The sequence below is a fragment of the Alosa alosa genome, chromosome 23 (assembly GCF_017589495.1).
Source record: "Alosa alosa isolate M-15738 ecotype Scorff River chromosome 23, AALO_Geno_1.1, whole genome shotgun sequence".
Classification (NCBI taxonomy): domain Eukaryota; kingdom Metazoa; phylum Chordata; class Actinopteri; order Clupeiformes; family Clupeidae; genus Alosa; species Alosa alosa.
Window position 1 is genome coordinate 16,999,771 of NC_063211.1, and position 16,888 is coordinate 17,016,658.

The 16,888-nt window shown below is 42.5% G+C and overlaps 3 protein-coding genes across 8 annotated transcripts; 2 read left to right on the forward strand and 1 right to left on the reverse strand.

Annotated features, from left to right (window-relative positions):
• The first annotated feature begins 297 nt into the window (after positions 1–297).
• On the forward strand, positions 298–4,460 carry LOC125288322 (SOSS complex subunit B2-like). Of its 4 annotated transcripts, none has more exons than XM_048234590.1 (6): positions 298–436; positions 658–796; positions 2,822–2,893; positions 3,104–3,188; positions 3,670–3,742; positions 3,927–4,460. In XM_048234590.1, the coding sequence occupies exons 1-6, from the start codon at positions 349–351 to the stop codon at positions 4,139–4,141; spliced, it is 672 nt and encodes a 223-aa protein (XP_048090547.1). In that variant the 5' UTR covers positions 298–348; the 3' UTR covers positions 4,142–4,460. The 4 variants fall into 4 exon arrangements, with proteins under 4 accessions (XP_048090547.1, XP_048090549.1, XP_048090550.1 ...); XM_048234592.1 differs by having other exon boundaries at positions 3,104–3,155; XM_048234594.1 differs by having other exon boundaries at positions 412–436; positions 648–796.
• A 349-nt stretch (positions 4,461–4,809) lies between these two features.
• On the reverse strand, positions 4,810–6,442 carry nhp2 (NHP2 ribonucleoprotein homolog (yeast)). The gene is given in 5 exon segments (XM_048234595.1): positions 4,810–5,414; positions 5,534–5,639; positions 5,793–5,862; positions 6,166–6,273; positions 6,276–6,442. Coding segments are annotated over 5 exon segments (453 nt in total). The 5' UTR covers positions 6,319–6,442; the 3' UTR covers positions 4,810–5,288.
• Positions 6,443–11,192: 4,750 nt separating this feature from the next.
• Positions 11,193–16,050, forward strand: cnot9 (CCR4-NOT transcription complex subunit 9). Of its 3 annotated transcripts, XR_007192489.1 has the most exons (9): positions 11,193–11,372; positions 12,232–12,411; positions 12,677–12,792; positions 12,886–12,995; positions 13,336–13,445; positions 13,563–13,661; positions 14,043–14,134; positions 14,649–14,870; positions 16,031–16,050. XR_007192489.1 is itself a non-coding variant. In XM_048234804.1 (8 exons), exons 1-8 carry the CDS (start codon positions 11,355–11,357, stop codon positions 14,815–14,817), a joined length of 894 nt encoding a protein of 297 aa, XP_048090761.1. In that variant the 5' UTR covers positions 11,193–11,354; the 3' UTR covers positions 14,818–15,424. The 3 variants fall into 3 exon arrangements, 2 of the variants coding, with proteins under 2 accessions (XP_048090761.1, XP_048090762.1); XM_048234804.1 differs by lacking the exon at positions 16,031–16,050 and having other exon boundaries at positions 14,649–15,424; XM_048234805.1 differs by lacking the exons at positions 11,193–11,372; positions 16,031–16,050 and adding an exon at positions 11,679–11,880 and having other exon boundaries at positions 14,649–15,424.
• Positions 16,051–16,888: the final 838 nt, after the last annotated feature.

A 16,888-nucleotide genomic window follows, 5' to 3' on the forward strand; every position in this document is an offset into this window, starting at 1 on the left:
CCAAATCGGCGGTTATTTTTGGTTTAATAAACGACATTTTCCACAAGCCAGTGTGTTAATTTGTTGGGTGTGACACGCAACCTATAACCGTACTACTTAAAAACTAAGATATAATTCGAGGATCATTCGCAATTTCTGAGTATGCCTGTGTCATTTTAATTAAGGTGTCCTTGCACCTGAAGGTAGTGAGGGCTAGGCTTCACAAGGTGAGCCTAATTAGACAATAAGAGGCAGCAGACGTGTAGGTAGTTCCTTTGGGATTTAGCGTAGGCTATCTAATACTCAAGAAGCAGCAGATTATTTCAAACATTATAGGCTTATTTCAAATCTAACGCAACAAAAAAACTCATGTCGAGCCTCACGAATGAATTTCTGATAAAAGACATTCGATCCGGTTTGAAAAATATAAACGTTGTGTTCATAGTGTTGGAAATCAGTAAGTATTCCATCAGGCCTGCAACTAATTCTTGTATAAACCTATACTACCTCCTATAGGCCGCTTTGAGAATATATATATATCTTTAAATGGACAATTACTGTCCCCTGGGAAACTTTCGGCCTGAACAGTTTATCGTCATGTGGTAATGCGTTTCCCTAGGTTTCAGATCTTTTGACATCTGTCATCACCATCTGCATAATTCACATAGCCTATGTTAGACAGGGTGAGCAAGACCAAGGATGGCCATGAGATTCGTTCCTGTAAGGTTGCAGACAGAAGCGGCTGCATCACCATCTCAGTTTGGGACGAGGCTGGAGTCTTCATTCAACCTGGGGACATCCTCCGTCTCACCAAAGGGTATCCAAACTTTTCATTATATGGATTAATGGCTTAGCATAACAACAGACCGCAGTCATCCTTACAACAATAAGGCACTTATTATTCTAGATGACCCATGGGTTACTCCATGATCTCCAACTTGAGAACAGAGAGTCAGTGGATTATGGAAACAGGATATGTTAATACACAGTACAAATCACTGCTTTCGGGTGAAAACATTATATCTCCAGTTTGTTATTTGTTTTGTTTTTATTTCATGACGCAATGTTGGATTATTTAAAAATACAAGTATTTTTCAAATTCAAAGTCAAGTCAAAGTCAGCTTTATTGTCAATTTCTTCACATGTTCCAGACATACAAAGAGATCGAAATTACGTTTCTCACTATCCCACGGTGAAGACAAGACATATTTTGCCAATTTAGGTCCACAGACAAACATAACATTCAAGTAAACAAAAAAGTAAGTAAATAAGAGGGCAAATATAATAATGAAAAAAATAAGAGCAGCAAAATTTGGTTGAAATTGTGCATAGACAGTCAATAAAATACTAGTGCAAAGTCAGGCCAATAAAAGGCTTGGGTAGTTCTGTTTGACCTAAGTAAGAAAGAAAGTGGCATAGTGGTGCAAGTTATGTAAGAGCAGCAGAAGTGTTGTGTTTTCAGGACAACAACACCAAGTTGTAAAGTGTACAAGTGTGCAAGTGGGGTAGTGCAGGCGGCCATTTTGGGTCCAATGTCCAGGATGTTATGTAGCTGAGGGTGGAGGGGAGAGGAGGGAGAGAGTTCAACATCCCACAGCTTGGTGTATGAAGCTGTTGGTGAGTCTGGTAGTGCGGAGCGCGGGCTTCTGTACCTCTTCCCAGAGGGCAGTAGATCAAACAGATTGTGAGCGGGGTGACTTGCATCACTCACAATTTTGGTCGCCCTTGCGGGTGAGGTGGGTGGTGTAAATGTCCTTCAGGGAGGGGAGTGAAGCACCAATAATCCTTCCAGCTGTGTTCACTATGCGCTGCAGGGCTTTCCTGTTGTATTCAGTGCAGCTTCCGCCCCACACAGCGATACAGCTGGAGAGGATGCTCTCAATGGTGCCTCGGTAGAATGTGGTCATGATGGCTGGTGGAGCACTTGCTCGCCTGAGTTTCGCTTGGGAAGTACAGGCGGCGCTGAGCTCTTCGCCAGTGATGCAGTGTTGGTGGTCCAGGAGAGGTCTTCACTGATGTGCACCCCAGGAATTTGGTGCTGCTCGCTCTCTCCACCACAGCACCGTCGATGGTCAGTGGCAGGTGTTGGGTGTGACCTCTCGGGAAGTCAACAACAATCTCTTTGGTCTTGCTGACGTTCAGCAGGAGGTTGTTGTCCCTGCACCACGTGGTCAGATGGTCGACCTCCAACCTGTATTGAGTCTAAAATAAGCCCTTAGTGATGAGACCCACCAGAGTTGTGTCATCAGCAAATTTCACTATGTGATTGTTGCTGTAGGTTGCAGTGCAGTCATCGCCAGCAGGGTGAAGAGCAGCAGACTGAGCATGCAGCCTTGGGGGCCCCCTGTGCTCAGTGTGATGCTGCTTGAGGTATTGTTGCCAACACGTACTACTTGGGGCCTCTGACAGAGGAAGTCCAGTAGCCAGTTGCAGAGGTAGGTACTGAGTCCCAGTTTGTCAAGTTTGCAGATGAGTTGTTGTGGTATTATGGTGTTGAATGCAGAACTGAAGTCTATAAACAGCAATCTCACATATGAGTCTCTTTTTTCCAGGTGGGTGAGGGCTGGGTGGAGGGCAGAGCAGATTGCATCCTCTGTAGACCGCTTGGCTCGGTATGCAAACTGGAAGGGGTCCAGGGTGGGGGGGAGAATGGCTTTGATATGTGACATGACAAGCCGCTCGAAGCACTTCATGATGATGGGTGTCAGTGCCACAGGGCGGTAGTCATTGAAAATTCATTCCTGAAAATGTGTGGATTTGGAGATACAAGGTTTCCACCCGACAGCAGCGAAATGTGATTTTACGTGTGTTGTCATCTGACTGCTGGTGCCGATGTTCTCAGTTATGCCTCCCTGTGGAAGGGTTGCCTCACGCTATACACGGGCAGAAGCGGAGAGCTCCAGAGGATCGGGGAGTAAGAAAACATCCTTTTATATTACACATTTCTTCATGGTCATCATGGGACCTTTTAGGCAGGCTCTATTGTTTTGGCAGTCATAGAAAAACAAGCCAATTGATGTAGCCAAAGATATGCACACTTGCAGTACACAATTTTATAAAGGTTGTTTCTAGGGAATGAAACGGTGGATTTAATGTAAGGTACATTCGCTCTTATCTCCCCCAGCTTTTGCATGGTGTTTTCAGAGGTGCCAAATTTCAGTGACCCAAACCCTGAGGTGCAAGCACAATTAAATCAGATAAACAAGCCAGTGAGTGCCAGACAATGGTCTGTGACCACAATCTTTTTGTTCACTCGTAATCAAAGACTACCCTTTCACGGCATTCAATTTCAACTCTACCCACATAGATCACCTGTTAAACTTTTCGCTATTGGCTTGTAGTACACTACACTTTGGGGCAGCCGTGGCCTACTGGTTAGCGCTTCGGATTTGTAACCGGAGGGTTGCCGGTTCGAACCCCCACCAGTATGGCTGAAGTGCCCTTGAGCAAGGCACCTAAGCCCTCACTGCTCCCCGAGCGCTGCTGTTGTTGCAGGTAGCTCACTGCGCCGGGATTAGTGTGTGATTCACCTCACTGTGTGTTCACTGTGTGCTGAGTGTGTTTCACTAATTCACGGATTGGGATAAATGCAGAGACCAAATATTCCTCACGGGATCAAGAGAGTATACTTATACACTACAGTACTGACTCTTAGAACGAGAGCGTGGGTATCATTGTCTAACCTCACAGGTCAAGCAAGACCAGCTGTCCATCCCTCAAAACGGCCAGACTACAGGAGGCCCAGGAAATCCTCCACCTCAAAGTAATGTTCTCATGATTTGCATCTGCGATGAACACATCGAACATTGTCAGCAGTGTTGCACGTTGTGGCACAACACAGACCGATATTATGCTCTTACATTCTCGTATTTTCCATAAATGTTCAGAAGAAATCTTGAATGTTTTAGACTTGTACAGTTGTACTGTTTTTCCTCACTCTCCTCTAGTGGCTACAAGACCTTCAGCTTCTTACTCCTCCAATGTTTCATCCCATCACCTGCGTGATCCTCGGGATCTGCCTTATGGTACAGGGAGGCAGGATCGTCCTCACCGCGTGCCCCTGAACAGGAACCCTCTGTGCAACATAAGGGACGGTAGGGATAGAACCTCTGGCATGAGGGGTAGCATCCGGGACCCAAGACAGGCCTTCACACGGATGTAAGAAGTTGGGTGTTCCTATTTGCACATCCATATTGCTGGATGGGTGTAGACCTGGTAATAAATTGGCTTACTTAATGATTGCTTCCTCACGTTGAAAGTACAAATATGTATTTTCTTTTTCTGGTGAATTCACTCATGGATGTCTAATTATAGTAATGAGCCCCAATGTTTGAGGCCAACACAAAATATTAAATTCTTAAAATTGTTATTAGCATTAAGTGTACTTGCAAGACAAACTTTGTTTTGGTCATTAACACCATCTGTTTTAAAGTGTCGGTCTCCTGTGTGATATCACACAGGGCACTTTAAAACAGATGGTGTTAAGTATATCGCAAGATTAAAGCCACATTGAGGCCCAGCCCCTCTAGCCCTACTTCATAAGGAACTGCTCTCCAGTCACCTTCACATAAACCATCATGACTGACAGCTGGTATTAACAATTCACAAAGCTGATGGGCATTCCATGTAGTCTGAAAAATCTGAAGGCCATGCTTACATAGCAAATAAAATATTATTGTAAAGTTTGTTGACCAACATTGTACAGCTGAAAAATAATCTTTGACCATTGTGTACCAGAATGGTGTTTTAGAAACAAAATCCAGTAATTCCAGCCACTTAATTGTGGTTTGAGATCAAGTTTCAAAACAAATATACTACTTCACATAAGAGTTGAGTGTCAATGTAAAAAATGTTCTTATTTATTTTGAAATCCATATTTGAACTCCATTGAATTTCAAAATGCATAATTAAGTGTGTTCTGATCCTTACTTATCAGATTACCTTTACCAGTTCAGGCTCTTATTGCCCATCCTAAATAAGCTTAAATAAAAGAACATTTCAAAGTCTAATTTCTACCATTATTCAAACAAATGTTTATAAACTAAATGAGGTTCCACTACCATGTGGGAAAACATTCACATGGATTTTAAAATGTTTTAAACAAAGAACAGTCCTTGTAAAACAAAACAAAGGTCCAAAAGCCTATGTTACAAATCTGGGGTGTGAAAAGGGGGGGTACACAGAAATCACTTGTGACAATGTCCACGTAAAGCCTTGTCTCAAGACAAGAGGAGGAATAAAGTGGAAGGGCCTGAATGTGTTATCAAAGCCAATATCAGCAGTCCATGTCCTGATACACATACAGGACCTCAGCAAGCTTTGGGTAGCGCTGAGACCTCCTCCATGCATTCATCATAGGATTCCTTATAATCGTCATGTGGTTTGATCATGATGACACAAGTTGGTCGTTTTGATCCTGCAGAGGAGCCAAGGTCCTAAGACACACAGATGTGGAGGTTAGGTCTCTAGCAGACATACCATACCAATATGACCATTACCAAAAACACACAGTAAGGGATAATTTACTGAAAGGAATAATCAGGGTTCCACATACCACTTTGGAAGGAATGTAGGCATATGGTAAACTCCTGTCTTCGCACATGACTGGTAGGTGGCAGTACACATCAATGGGCAAGGTGTCCCCAGCCAACACCACAATCCTGAGGGAAAATAAATCAGTTATTTATGAGAATAACTAAATGCTTATTACGAGACACATTATACGAAGCAAAATATGTGGGAGCCAGTTATCTATTGTGAAGTATTGAAACAGGCAATGGTCATGCTGCCAACACAACGTGTACAATATTTACCCTTTTTCTCCTTTGTTTATAAACTTCTGGACTTCTTTCACTCCCCGTCTAATTTGTTTCAGTTTTGATGCTGCAAACAAAGTAACACATTTTACATCATAAAGAAATCACAACAGTAGCTATGTCTAACTTTAGCTGTAACGTTAACTGTTGACTTTACTGGGTCGCTAACTAACTTCAGTTGAAGTTAGCTGACTTGCATGCTCAACGTTTCATTACAAGAAACGTTAACGATAGCTAGATAGATACTTTATTGATCCCCAGGGGAAATTCAAGAAAGCTGTCCTCTGTGTTATAATTCAACTTCAATGTTTTGGACCACAACACATGATTACAGACAATCTTCGGTTAAAAACATGCCGAGTATAGTTACCTTTTTTGACGCACTTGTAAAGCTTCTTGCTAAGTTTTTTTGAGGCCAGAGGTTGAGCAATTGGGTTGACATTAGCAATCAACTCTTGATAAGATTTTTCGGTTCCCCGGTCTCCTCCTCGGCGACGCTCTTCTCTTTCTTTACCTTGGTCATTTTAGTAAGAGTAAAATACTGATTTGGTTTGTAATAATCTTCAAACACAACGCTAGGTTGGCAGACAACGTGTTTGCTGCTGTGCACGCACGCGTTTAAGACCTTCTTCTACTGCTTGGGTTAATGTGTGGTAGCGCCACCAACTGGTATGGAGAGTAGTTTTTTCTTCTTCTAGGTTTATTGGTAGATTATGCAAGTCGGTGCATTGTCACCACCTACAGTACGACGCAACGAAGTGCAACTGTATCAGGGGTGTCAAACTCAGTGGGCCGGATTTGGAATGAGACTTCGTTTGGGCCTTCATTTGCATGGTCATTTTCTTTTCTGCATTACATACTACACCCACTCGTGAGCAAACAAGACATGTACGTTTAGGGACTACTGTCATATACTGCTCTTTCTTTCTTGAAATACCTTACCTTCTATGTCAGTCTTTCTTCTTCACCAGCATATAGGGAGTATATGCCAACATACTGTAACTGTTGCAACTGAAGAGGCTGCAGTAAAGGCCTCAGCATCTTGTGGCAGGAAAGTCGTTTGTTTAGTGATGTCTGTTTGTTCCAGACAGTAATTGACTGCAAATGATTTTCCCAGAAGTATTAAGTATAATCCATAGACTGTAAAAAATAGGTATAATCACAATAATTATAGTTATATTTGTTTGTCCAATTACTTTGGAGTCTCAAACATATGGTGGCAATGTATACAATTCCTACATGGTTATTGAACGGTTAGTGCTTTGGTTCAACTCCTTGAATTACAGCTATACTTCAAGCACATTTCGATTGATTTGTTTCAAATTCATTTGGTGTACAGAGGCAAAATGAAATGCTTAATGTGGACCCTAATTGTAGTATGTTGTTATGGAAGCACATACAAAGATAAATGCACCAGATGTGTAGGGCAAGCAAGCCTGCAAATAAAAGGAGATTGACCAGTCTGACACATGCAAAATTGATATGATATATTACTCTATATGTGGTCATAAATGGCTTGTGATTATGTAATGTAAAACACCAGACTGTCCAATCCGTCTTATGCACCCCTGGTGGTTTGGGGACCTGACAGAGTGGATACTCTGTGCTGGATCATATGTCCTCCTGAGTTCTGTCATCTATTTTATCACACATCTCTGTCACAACATGTGGATGAGTGTTTTAATTTACAACCACTGATGGTCCAGACAGTGAAATACAAGCTCATGCAGCTAACAGATAATTATCACTTAGGTAAAAGGAAACCTAATGAGGTATAGACAAGACGATGGAGTGGGACTCATGTTCTCATGTTTTCAAAGCTACAGACGTGCTCCATCCATCCCCTCCCCTCGTTCTCTGTGAGAGAAAGACCTGCTTTGCTCAGCTCGCCCACCGTCTCTCTCCCTCCCATGTTGTTTGCCAATGAAGGTGGCCCACGTGGACATGAAAACAAAAGCCAGCTCGAGGTCATCTAGAGGATGGGTCAAAGACACCGTGTCACCAGATGAGGCGGAGAGTCAGGGCCGCTGACATCCAATTATAGAGAGAGCGGAGGACCATGAATACAGCTGAAGTGTTTCTGTGGAGTTGCTTTGCATCCATTGATTACACCTAAATTGTTGCTCACTGCTGCCACCTTGTGGAGATGTCTGTCTTTTGTGCATACGACGTGATGTATTTGGTTGAGAATGAGACAATGATTTCTTCAGTCAAAGCATACACGCTGAATATGGGAACTTTACTATGAAATGTACAAGGCATATGATGTGTAAGGATAGTAAGACATAATAAAATATGTAATTAATTAAATATCCGCAAAGCTCAACATCTCTGAAGCAATGAAAAGGCCCATATTCTATGATCTGTGCATGATATAAGACAAAAAAATAATTCTGACTACAAATTAGGCAGCAGATACAACTTGCTAATGATGTGTTTTAGAAACTAGTCCAAAATGTTTTCCCCATCTACATTTAAAAAAAAAAAGATATCACCAAGACAGATTACCTGAAGGGTGCTCTTCATCTGTGGAAGACACACATCTCAACTACAGTCCTTGTACAGTGCAGTACTTATCATGGTTTATTATGTATTTTTTTATATAAATTTCATAACATTTTATTTATTATATCCTGTAGAAGAGAGGTAGATGTTAACCCATTAAAAACTGGTCAGTTGTGTATGAGGGATCAAAAGTGTGTAAATGCCGGTTATGTCAAAGACATGCTCAGCCAAAATACTCACCTTTTCTGTTAATTCTGTAATTATACCAGCAGTGAGAATCAGTTATAACCTAGTCCTAGTGTTATCTTACAGCCAGTTATTAAAAAAATATCTTCTTATCATCTTAAAACCATAGTCTTTTTTGTCTTTAATTACAGTAAAATTTAACACTTATTACTCTAAAACTTTACTTCAGCATTATACGTTTTATACTTGTGAGCCTGACATTGTTATTTTTTCTGGCAGTTTAGAGATGAACATAGATGTGTACTTACTTCACAATGGAATCTAAACCATTGTGAAGTAAGTACACATCTATGTTCATCTCTAAACTGCCAGAAAAAATAACAATGTCAGGCTCACAAGTATAAAGTATAGTGTCTTTGGAACTGTCGTCCAGCTCTGTCTCATTATATTTATCTGCAAGGGTGGATGGGAATGCCATCCTGGATTTTTTGTTGATGTTCTGTGTGTGTGTGTGTGTGTGTGAGGGTGAGAGAGCGAGAAATGGAGTTGTATGGTTTGTACCGGCATTTGTGTTCATTACTGTGTGTAATGGTGGGTCTCTGTGTTTGTGTGTTTTAGGGGGGAAAGAGAGAGAGACATGACAGTGTGACGCTTGTGTTTGTTTGTCATTTTCAATCCTTTTGACACCTCTGATTGCCCAAACAGGTTCACTTCAGCAGACTGAGAGACTCCAGACAGACACACACACACACACACACACACACACATGGCAGAACAAACACAGAAGGTGTCTGCCTGCACTGTGGGACTGCAGAAACGACACATAGCCGTGAGCTGTAACACGAGTGATGATGTTTAATTGAGCAGTGGAAAAGGGCGTTTGTGAGGACACAGCCCCGGGACTGGGGGCCAGACAAGGCCAGACGAGGGCCGAGGTCAGGTCATGTCCTGGCCGCAGCCCGTTCTTGCTACTGCCTACTGTTTGCAGCCTCCAGGACAGCTCGGGCGCTCACCCTATATTTCCACAGTTTCTTATTTGCGTATCTCTTCCTTAATTTATACGATACGATACAACTTTATTTGTCAGTTTGCACGTTGATGCAATTCTTTTTGCATCCTTGGGCAGCTCATTTAAGGATAGGAGGACATAGGCTATACATACATGTAAGACATATAGCATCAATAGACAGACATAGACATACATGTCTAACATCACATACATCAACAGACAAACATGAAACATAGCCACAAATGACAGTATCAAGCATGACAGAAGACAAAGCATACATATATTACAATCAATACTATATTACTTTCATCACTTGGAGACATTACATTCATGAATATTACACTAGATCTTAAGTATAAGTATAAGTATAAATACTCTTTTGATCCCGTGAGGGAAATTTGGTCTCTACATTTATCCCAATCCGTGAATTAGTGAAACACACTCAGCACACAGTGAACAGTGAGGTGAAGCACACACTAATCCTCCGGCGCAGTGAGCTGCCTGCAACAACAGCGGCGTTCGGGGAGCAGTGAGGGGTTAGGTGCCTTGCTCAAGGGCACTTCAGCCGTGCCTACTGGTCGGGGTTGGAACCGGCAACCCTCCGGTAACAAGTCGAAGCGCTAACTAGGCCACGGCTGCCCCAGTAATGTTGCTGGTTTAACAAAAGGATTGATTGATTTATAAAAGAGTATCTAAATTATTCATCTTTATATTCCCAGATTTTTTCTGATTCTCTAACTGTTTTTTTTTTTTTTGGCACTGTTGTCTCATAGTGCCAGAAAATATAGTTTTTGTTGCATTGCCATATTCTAATAAATGGATAGATAGATAGATAGATAGATAGATAGATAGATAGATAGATAGATAGATACTTTATTGATCCCCAAGGGGAAATTCAAGGGTCTCAGTAGCATACAGACATCACACACAACATGCACTTACAGCAGAAATGGTAAACATAAGTATAAGTATAAACATATAACTAAAATAAAGACAGTAGAAGATAAGAAAACTAACTATACTAAATACACTATATAAATTAAATTAAGAAAGTCCAATGTGCTTGAGGGTGATCAAGCATAAGACGCTTGTAGTGACAGGGCCGGGACTGGTAAGGTGCTAAAGGGAGTGAGTGTCATGGTGAAGGTGCAAAAAGTAGTCCAACCATAGCCCTTTAGTTATGTGTGCATGGCAAGGTGCTCAAGAGAGTGAGTGTCATGGTGAAGGTGCAAAAAGTAGTCCAACATTAGTCCAACAGTGCAAGAGTAGGTTTAGAGACCAGCATAAATGATATGGACAAATAGGATAATAAAGTATAATGTAGACAAGGTAAAAAAAAAAAAAAAAAAAAAAAACTATTTCAGTGCAAGAACAGGTTGAGGTAATAGGGTTTTAGCCATTCATTCATTCAGAATTTTAGCAGAAGCCTAAACCGCAGCCATTGATCATGTGTGCTAATATAGCATGAAAAACAGTGTAGCAGTAAAACAGTAGTAAAAACATTAGGCTGTGTACATTAATAAATGGAATGGAAGACAGTCATTTCAACATAACCTGAATAACGCTCATATGAATACATGTATCAATCAATTACTATTTGAAAAGATAAGCATTTTAAAATTCTCACCACCAGCTAAATAGCAAACAGCCATAGATAGAGCACACACCAGCTGAAGATTTCAAATCAACGTCACGTGACGCGTGACGACCATGGAAGTTGAAAGGTCATAGGCCAGCTTCGGCGCTCACCGGGGCTTCTCTGTTTTCATAACAGAGTATTTTCAATTTCAATACACGGATATTTATTTAAAATAGGTACTCAGCAAACCCAGGGGGACTATATCCAGGCGCTTCAGAGAATGCTGGCTACAGGAGCAGTAAGACTTTTAAACTGGTTTCTATTGAAAAGGGTTTGAAATGACATGTATGCTAGGCCTTTCATTTAGCTTATTAGCTAACCAACATACGTTATCTGCCTTGGTAGGCTAGTTTGCTAACTTATCAACAGCTGGAGAGGTTATAGTTATATATGCATCACAATCATTATTGCAAAATATAGCTGTTATTATTTAGACAGTTGTTATTTAGATATTTTTGCCGGGCTTGCAGTTTGTAATGCTGGGATGGCTGGACCAGCTAGCTTGATAGCTGGCAGGGTGCGCATGCAAGCCAGTTAGCGCTCGCTAACGTTAGACTAGCCAAGGTTGGTGCCTGGACACATAACCTGATGTTACCTGAGAAGTTGCGTAACTTTTTAATGAATTAACGGTTCGATAGATAGCCAGGAAGTCTCCTGTTAGCGAAACTGTGAAACGCACAGCGTAACGCTTCGAATGACGAAAAGATCGATGTAACGAGTTTCTTTGTAACGTTAAGTTAACCATGGTAAGTGGATCTGAAAGACTATGATGCGGAACTTGTACATATTGGTTGATATCAGCAGCTTGTAAATAGAAACGTAACATTTTGCTACCTAACGTTAGCTGTGTTTATTTATCTGAGGTTAGCTAAGGAATTCGATTGTGTGCCGTACTTTAACCCAACGTTTAGGCTAACGTTATCGGGCGTGACTTTTTCAAGTGAGACGGTAGTGTGTTTTCACATGATATGAGCTACTATCCCGATGTTAATTATAGAATAGCAACATGCATTATGTTTTTCATCCTAGCCATCGCTGCATTGAACATGAATTCGTTCTCGTCTTTTCCCTCACTGTTTATCTTTTGTAACCTACAGGCTGTAACCACAGCGCTGGCGCAAGTGGATAGAGAGAAAATCTACCAGTGGATCAATGAGCTGTCCAGTCCGGAGACCCGCGAGAATGCCCTGCTGGAACTCAGCAAAAAGCGGGAGTCTGTTCCCGACCTGGCCCCAATGCTCTGGCACTCCTGCGGAACGATTGCAGCCCTCCTGCAGGTGTATATATATTCAGGCATTACATGTCTTGCGGTCACTAATACACATGTTCGTTTGTAGAATGACTGTAGAGAAACTCATGTGAGTGCAATACATGCAATACATGGCTGGTTAACAATCACTACATTGCGTTTCAGCGTTGTGTTTTATTATGTTCTTAGAGCTGATGCAATTACCTTGCTGAATAAATTAAATCTGAGTGTGACTGGTTTTGCATTGTATAACCTTTGGGGTAAAACTGTTGTTTACTCACACGTCCTTGTAGGAAATTGTCAACATCTATCCCTCCATCAACCCACCAACTCTGACAGCTCACCAGTCCAACAGAGTATGCAACGCTTTAGCACTTCTCCAGTGTGTCGCCTCTCACCCGGAGACCAGGTAGGACTGGTAGCAATCCACACCACCAAAACACTCGTGTTGGTTTCTTTGTAATGTGATTGTCACTCGTTCCATCTCTCCTCCTGTCTCCAGGTCGGCTTTCCTGGCAGCACACATCCCCCTGTTCCTCTACCCCTTCTTGCACACAGTCAGCAAAACGCGGCCTTTTGAGTACCTACGTCTGACAAGCCTGGGAGTCATTGGTATGAATGAGCTGTGTGTTGGGATTCAGTTGGTATAGACCACTATGTTAACACCAGCCTCTCAATTCAGTATATTCATTACTAATACTTCAGTAGGTGGAGTTCTGTAAATGTCTAAACATTCATAATAGAAGTGTGACCTGAATATGGCTAGGATAATGTACGATAATTGAAATAATTCGTTCAGCATGTTTGACCAGTATGCAGCTCAAGCAGCTTCACTGAAAACATAAAACAATAAAAGATTAGGTAATATGCAGACATAAAAAATGTGGATAATGTGCAGATCTTTCAATACAAGTTGAGGTTTAACTTTCTCAATACATCTTTTCCATTTTAGGGGCGTTGGTGAAAACAGATGAGCAAGAGGTGATCAATTTCCTGCTTACGACAGAGATCATTCCCTTGTGCCTCCGAATCATGGAGTCGGGCAGCGAGCTCTCCAAAACGGTAACATGCCCTCCCTCTCTTTGAGGGTCTTTCTCCAGTGTTAAACCTGCACTCTGTCCCCCCGACAAAGCAGCCGATGTTAACTGCCCCTCTACCTCTTGCTCCCCTCACCCACAGGTTGCTACTTTCATACTGCAGAAGATCCTGTTGGATGATACAGGCCTAGCGTACATTTGCCAGACCTACGAGCGCTTCTCTCATGTGGCCATGATCCTGGTATGACTGAAGGGATTGTAGGAGAAAAATGTAGCAGGTTGTGCGCAGAGTATAGGTGCACAACTATAGATGCATGATGTAAAATGACCATAAACAATGGCAACAAACACAATTAAACAGTGTTCTTCAGCCCTACTTTCATGGGCCCAACAGTGTTTATCAGTGCAACTTGCTCATCAGCTTTGTTGTCGTCAGAAGAAGTCCTAGTGATCAAAAGATAGCAGTAAGATGATTATGGGAACACAAGAAATCCAGACTATTGCTCAATGATAGAAGACATTCCCTGGTTGGTTTGGTCAGTTTCATTCTTTTCCATTCTTGATATCTAATGGAGTGTGTGTGTGTGTCTGTCTGTGTGTGTGTCTGTGTGTGTTCCTTCAGGGGAAAATGGTTCTGCAGCTCTCCAAAGAGCCCTCTGCACGTCTGCTGAAACACGTAGTGCGCTGTTACCTTCGCCTCTCTGACAATGCCAGGTAAGCAGCTACTGTGCTCAGCCTACAAGCCCGAGCCTGGGCAGTTAACCTTTTATTATGATGGTGTAGGCTAACGGCTGTCGATAAGGGACATTAAGAACTTTACTTTGATTCAACCCTGTACCATTTTAGAAATAGACATTCACTCATGAAAAATATTTAAATTATTTCAAATATGGCACATTTATTAAGTAGCCTAAATTTTTCACATAAACATGTAAATGTCATAGCCTACTTGAACAGGCTACAAGACAGTTCCTCAAGAACTGTATTGTTGACAATATGACTCATTGTTCTCAAGTGAACAGAAATGCAGCTGTAAGAGAGATTGGCATGGTGTGTTTTTCAGTTAGCCTATTAGCTGGTTTGATTTGCATTAAACTCAATGATATGGTGAAGGGTATGTGATGTGGGGCTATTTTAATTCCAAAGGCCAAGGGTACTTTATCAGGATGCATAGTATCCTAGATCCATAAAACTCTGTTCTAATGGTCATCTTTCCTCCGTTGCCCAGAGCAAGGGAGGCCCTGCGCCAGTGTCTGCCTGACCAGCTGAAGGACACCACATTTGCCCAGGTACTGAAAGACGACACCACCACCAAGCGCTGGCTGGCACAGCTGGTGAAGAACCTGCAAGAGGGCCAGGTCACAGACCCCCGGGGCATCCCGCTGCCTCCCCAGTAAACTCTGCCGAACCCTGCCTCTGTTGAACGCCACACACACACACACACACACACAAACTCCATCTTGCACATAAACACACATACACACAGTGTTTCTCCATGACGCATGCACACATGGACAGAGCGCGCGTGCACACGCACACAGAGGTCGAAGATGACGAGGCATCCTTCAGAAGGGACTGGTGGAGGACACATAAGGGCGCTTCAAAACCAGCCTCGCCAAGACTCTTTTTAAGAAAAACAAAAGAATGGTGCTCTGTATTGATTGATTATCATTTCTGTTTCTCAACAATCGGCTTAAGAGACCCCACTAAGGACTGTTTGGCTGACCAGGAGTTGGACCTCTAGTTCTTCCGATAGTTCCGATAGTTCTTCCGATAGTCGGGCGGTTCACAGGTTTCTGCAGTGTGTTTCTGGATGCTTTTACTCAATTGTTACTGTTTTTTAAACACTCATCATCCCATCACAGAGACTGTGCAGCTTGGCTGTGTCTTAGGAATCCACAAGAAGATGTCATTTTTGGCTCATCAATATTTTTTGTATAGATTGCTTTCAGACATATTGCCCATATCTGTTTCAAATAATAAAAAAAAGAAAACTGAAGGTTGTTTTGGCTGATGATGAATGTCGCTTTTGTTAAATTGGGTAGCTCAACTAACAAATGTATGTTTTCCCTTTCGGGAGATCTATGATTCATCATGTACAACTAATGAGTGTTTGGCAGGATTGCGGCCTGAACGTCTCTCACCCCCACAAAACCACAAGCAAATGTAATACAGGGAAATTTCCTGATGAGTGTTTAAAAGTGTAATTTCTTTCCCAAAATGCATAGACACACAGACGCATATTATTTGAATGACAAGACTGGTACACAAGGTCAAACCCAAGTAGCTGCCCCACCCATCCCCAGGCCAGACCTATCGCTATGACCTACCCAGCTATTTTCCTATTGAAGTGAATGGGGAGGCATACAGGAAATCACACTTGTGAGGCGAAAGGGACCCCTGTCTCCACCACAGCAGTGTGGATGCTCCGTGTGTGTGTGTGTGTGTGTAAGAGGAGCTGGGAAGCTGAGCCTGGCAGCCCTGGGCCTTGTTTAATTCATCAGCTTCGCTCAGCAGACACCTGAGAGGCAGGTTGTAGGGGAACACACCTGACGGGAGGGGACAAATGATTATTAATATTCCGTAAATGCACCTGCACCCTCTCTCCATACACACACACACACACACACTCCTCTGTGCACACTCCATCGTTTACATGTTCTGTGTGTGTGTTGGTGTGTGGGTCCTGTCTGGTGGTGTCAACGACTTTTCCCTTTTCCCTCCACCTTCTTTTCCACTTTTTGTTTCTTTATCACTTTCTTTATCATTTCTTTTCTCTAACCCTCCTCTCCTTTACCTCTATTTTTTCAACCACTTTCTCTCCCACTCTGCCTCTCTTGTCTGTCCTTCCATCTCTCTCTCTCTCTCTGTCTCTCTTCTGCAGCAGCAGTGGCTATGCTAAAGAGATAAATGTTTTATGGCTGGGTCTTAGTAACCTGAGACTAGCCCTGTCTCAGAGAGCACGCTGCCCAGGCCCAGTGCTCAGTGCCAGTGGCCCCGGGGCGAAAGGCCCTCGGCTGGAGGGGGTCCAACAGGAAGACATTGAACCCCAGGAGAGGGCCGAACCTGCCCATCGGACCAGCTGACACAGCCTCTTCAGATGCATCAGGCACACTCGGAGAGTGAGAGAGAGAGTAAGGGAGAGAGAGATCATCTGCTATATCATCCACTCTGAGCCCTCACGTGACGGGCGTGAAGAGATGTGAATCTTTAATGAACTCTCTGGCCATCTGTTAGGTAACTGCACAACTTTGTCTCGTCACTCTCCTCCCAAAGCTGGCAAATTCTGCATGTTTGACATAGTACAGAGATTATGTAATATTATAATAGATCAAACATTTTTGTCATGGTCTTTGGAAATGCTGCCATGTTAGTTGCCAAACCTCCTGTTCTGAAGGTTAAGAGTTTTGTTGTAATGCTAGCATTGCATTAGGGGTTGTAGGTAATCTGAGAACCGAAAGAGGAAAG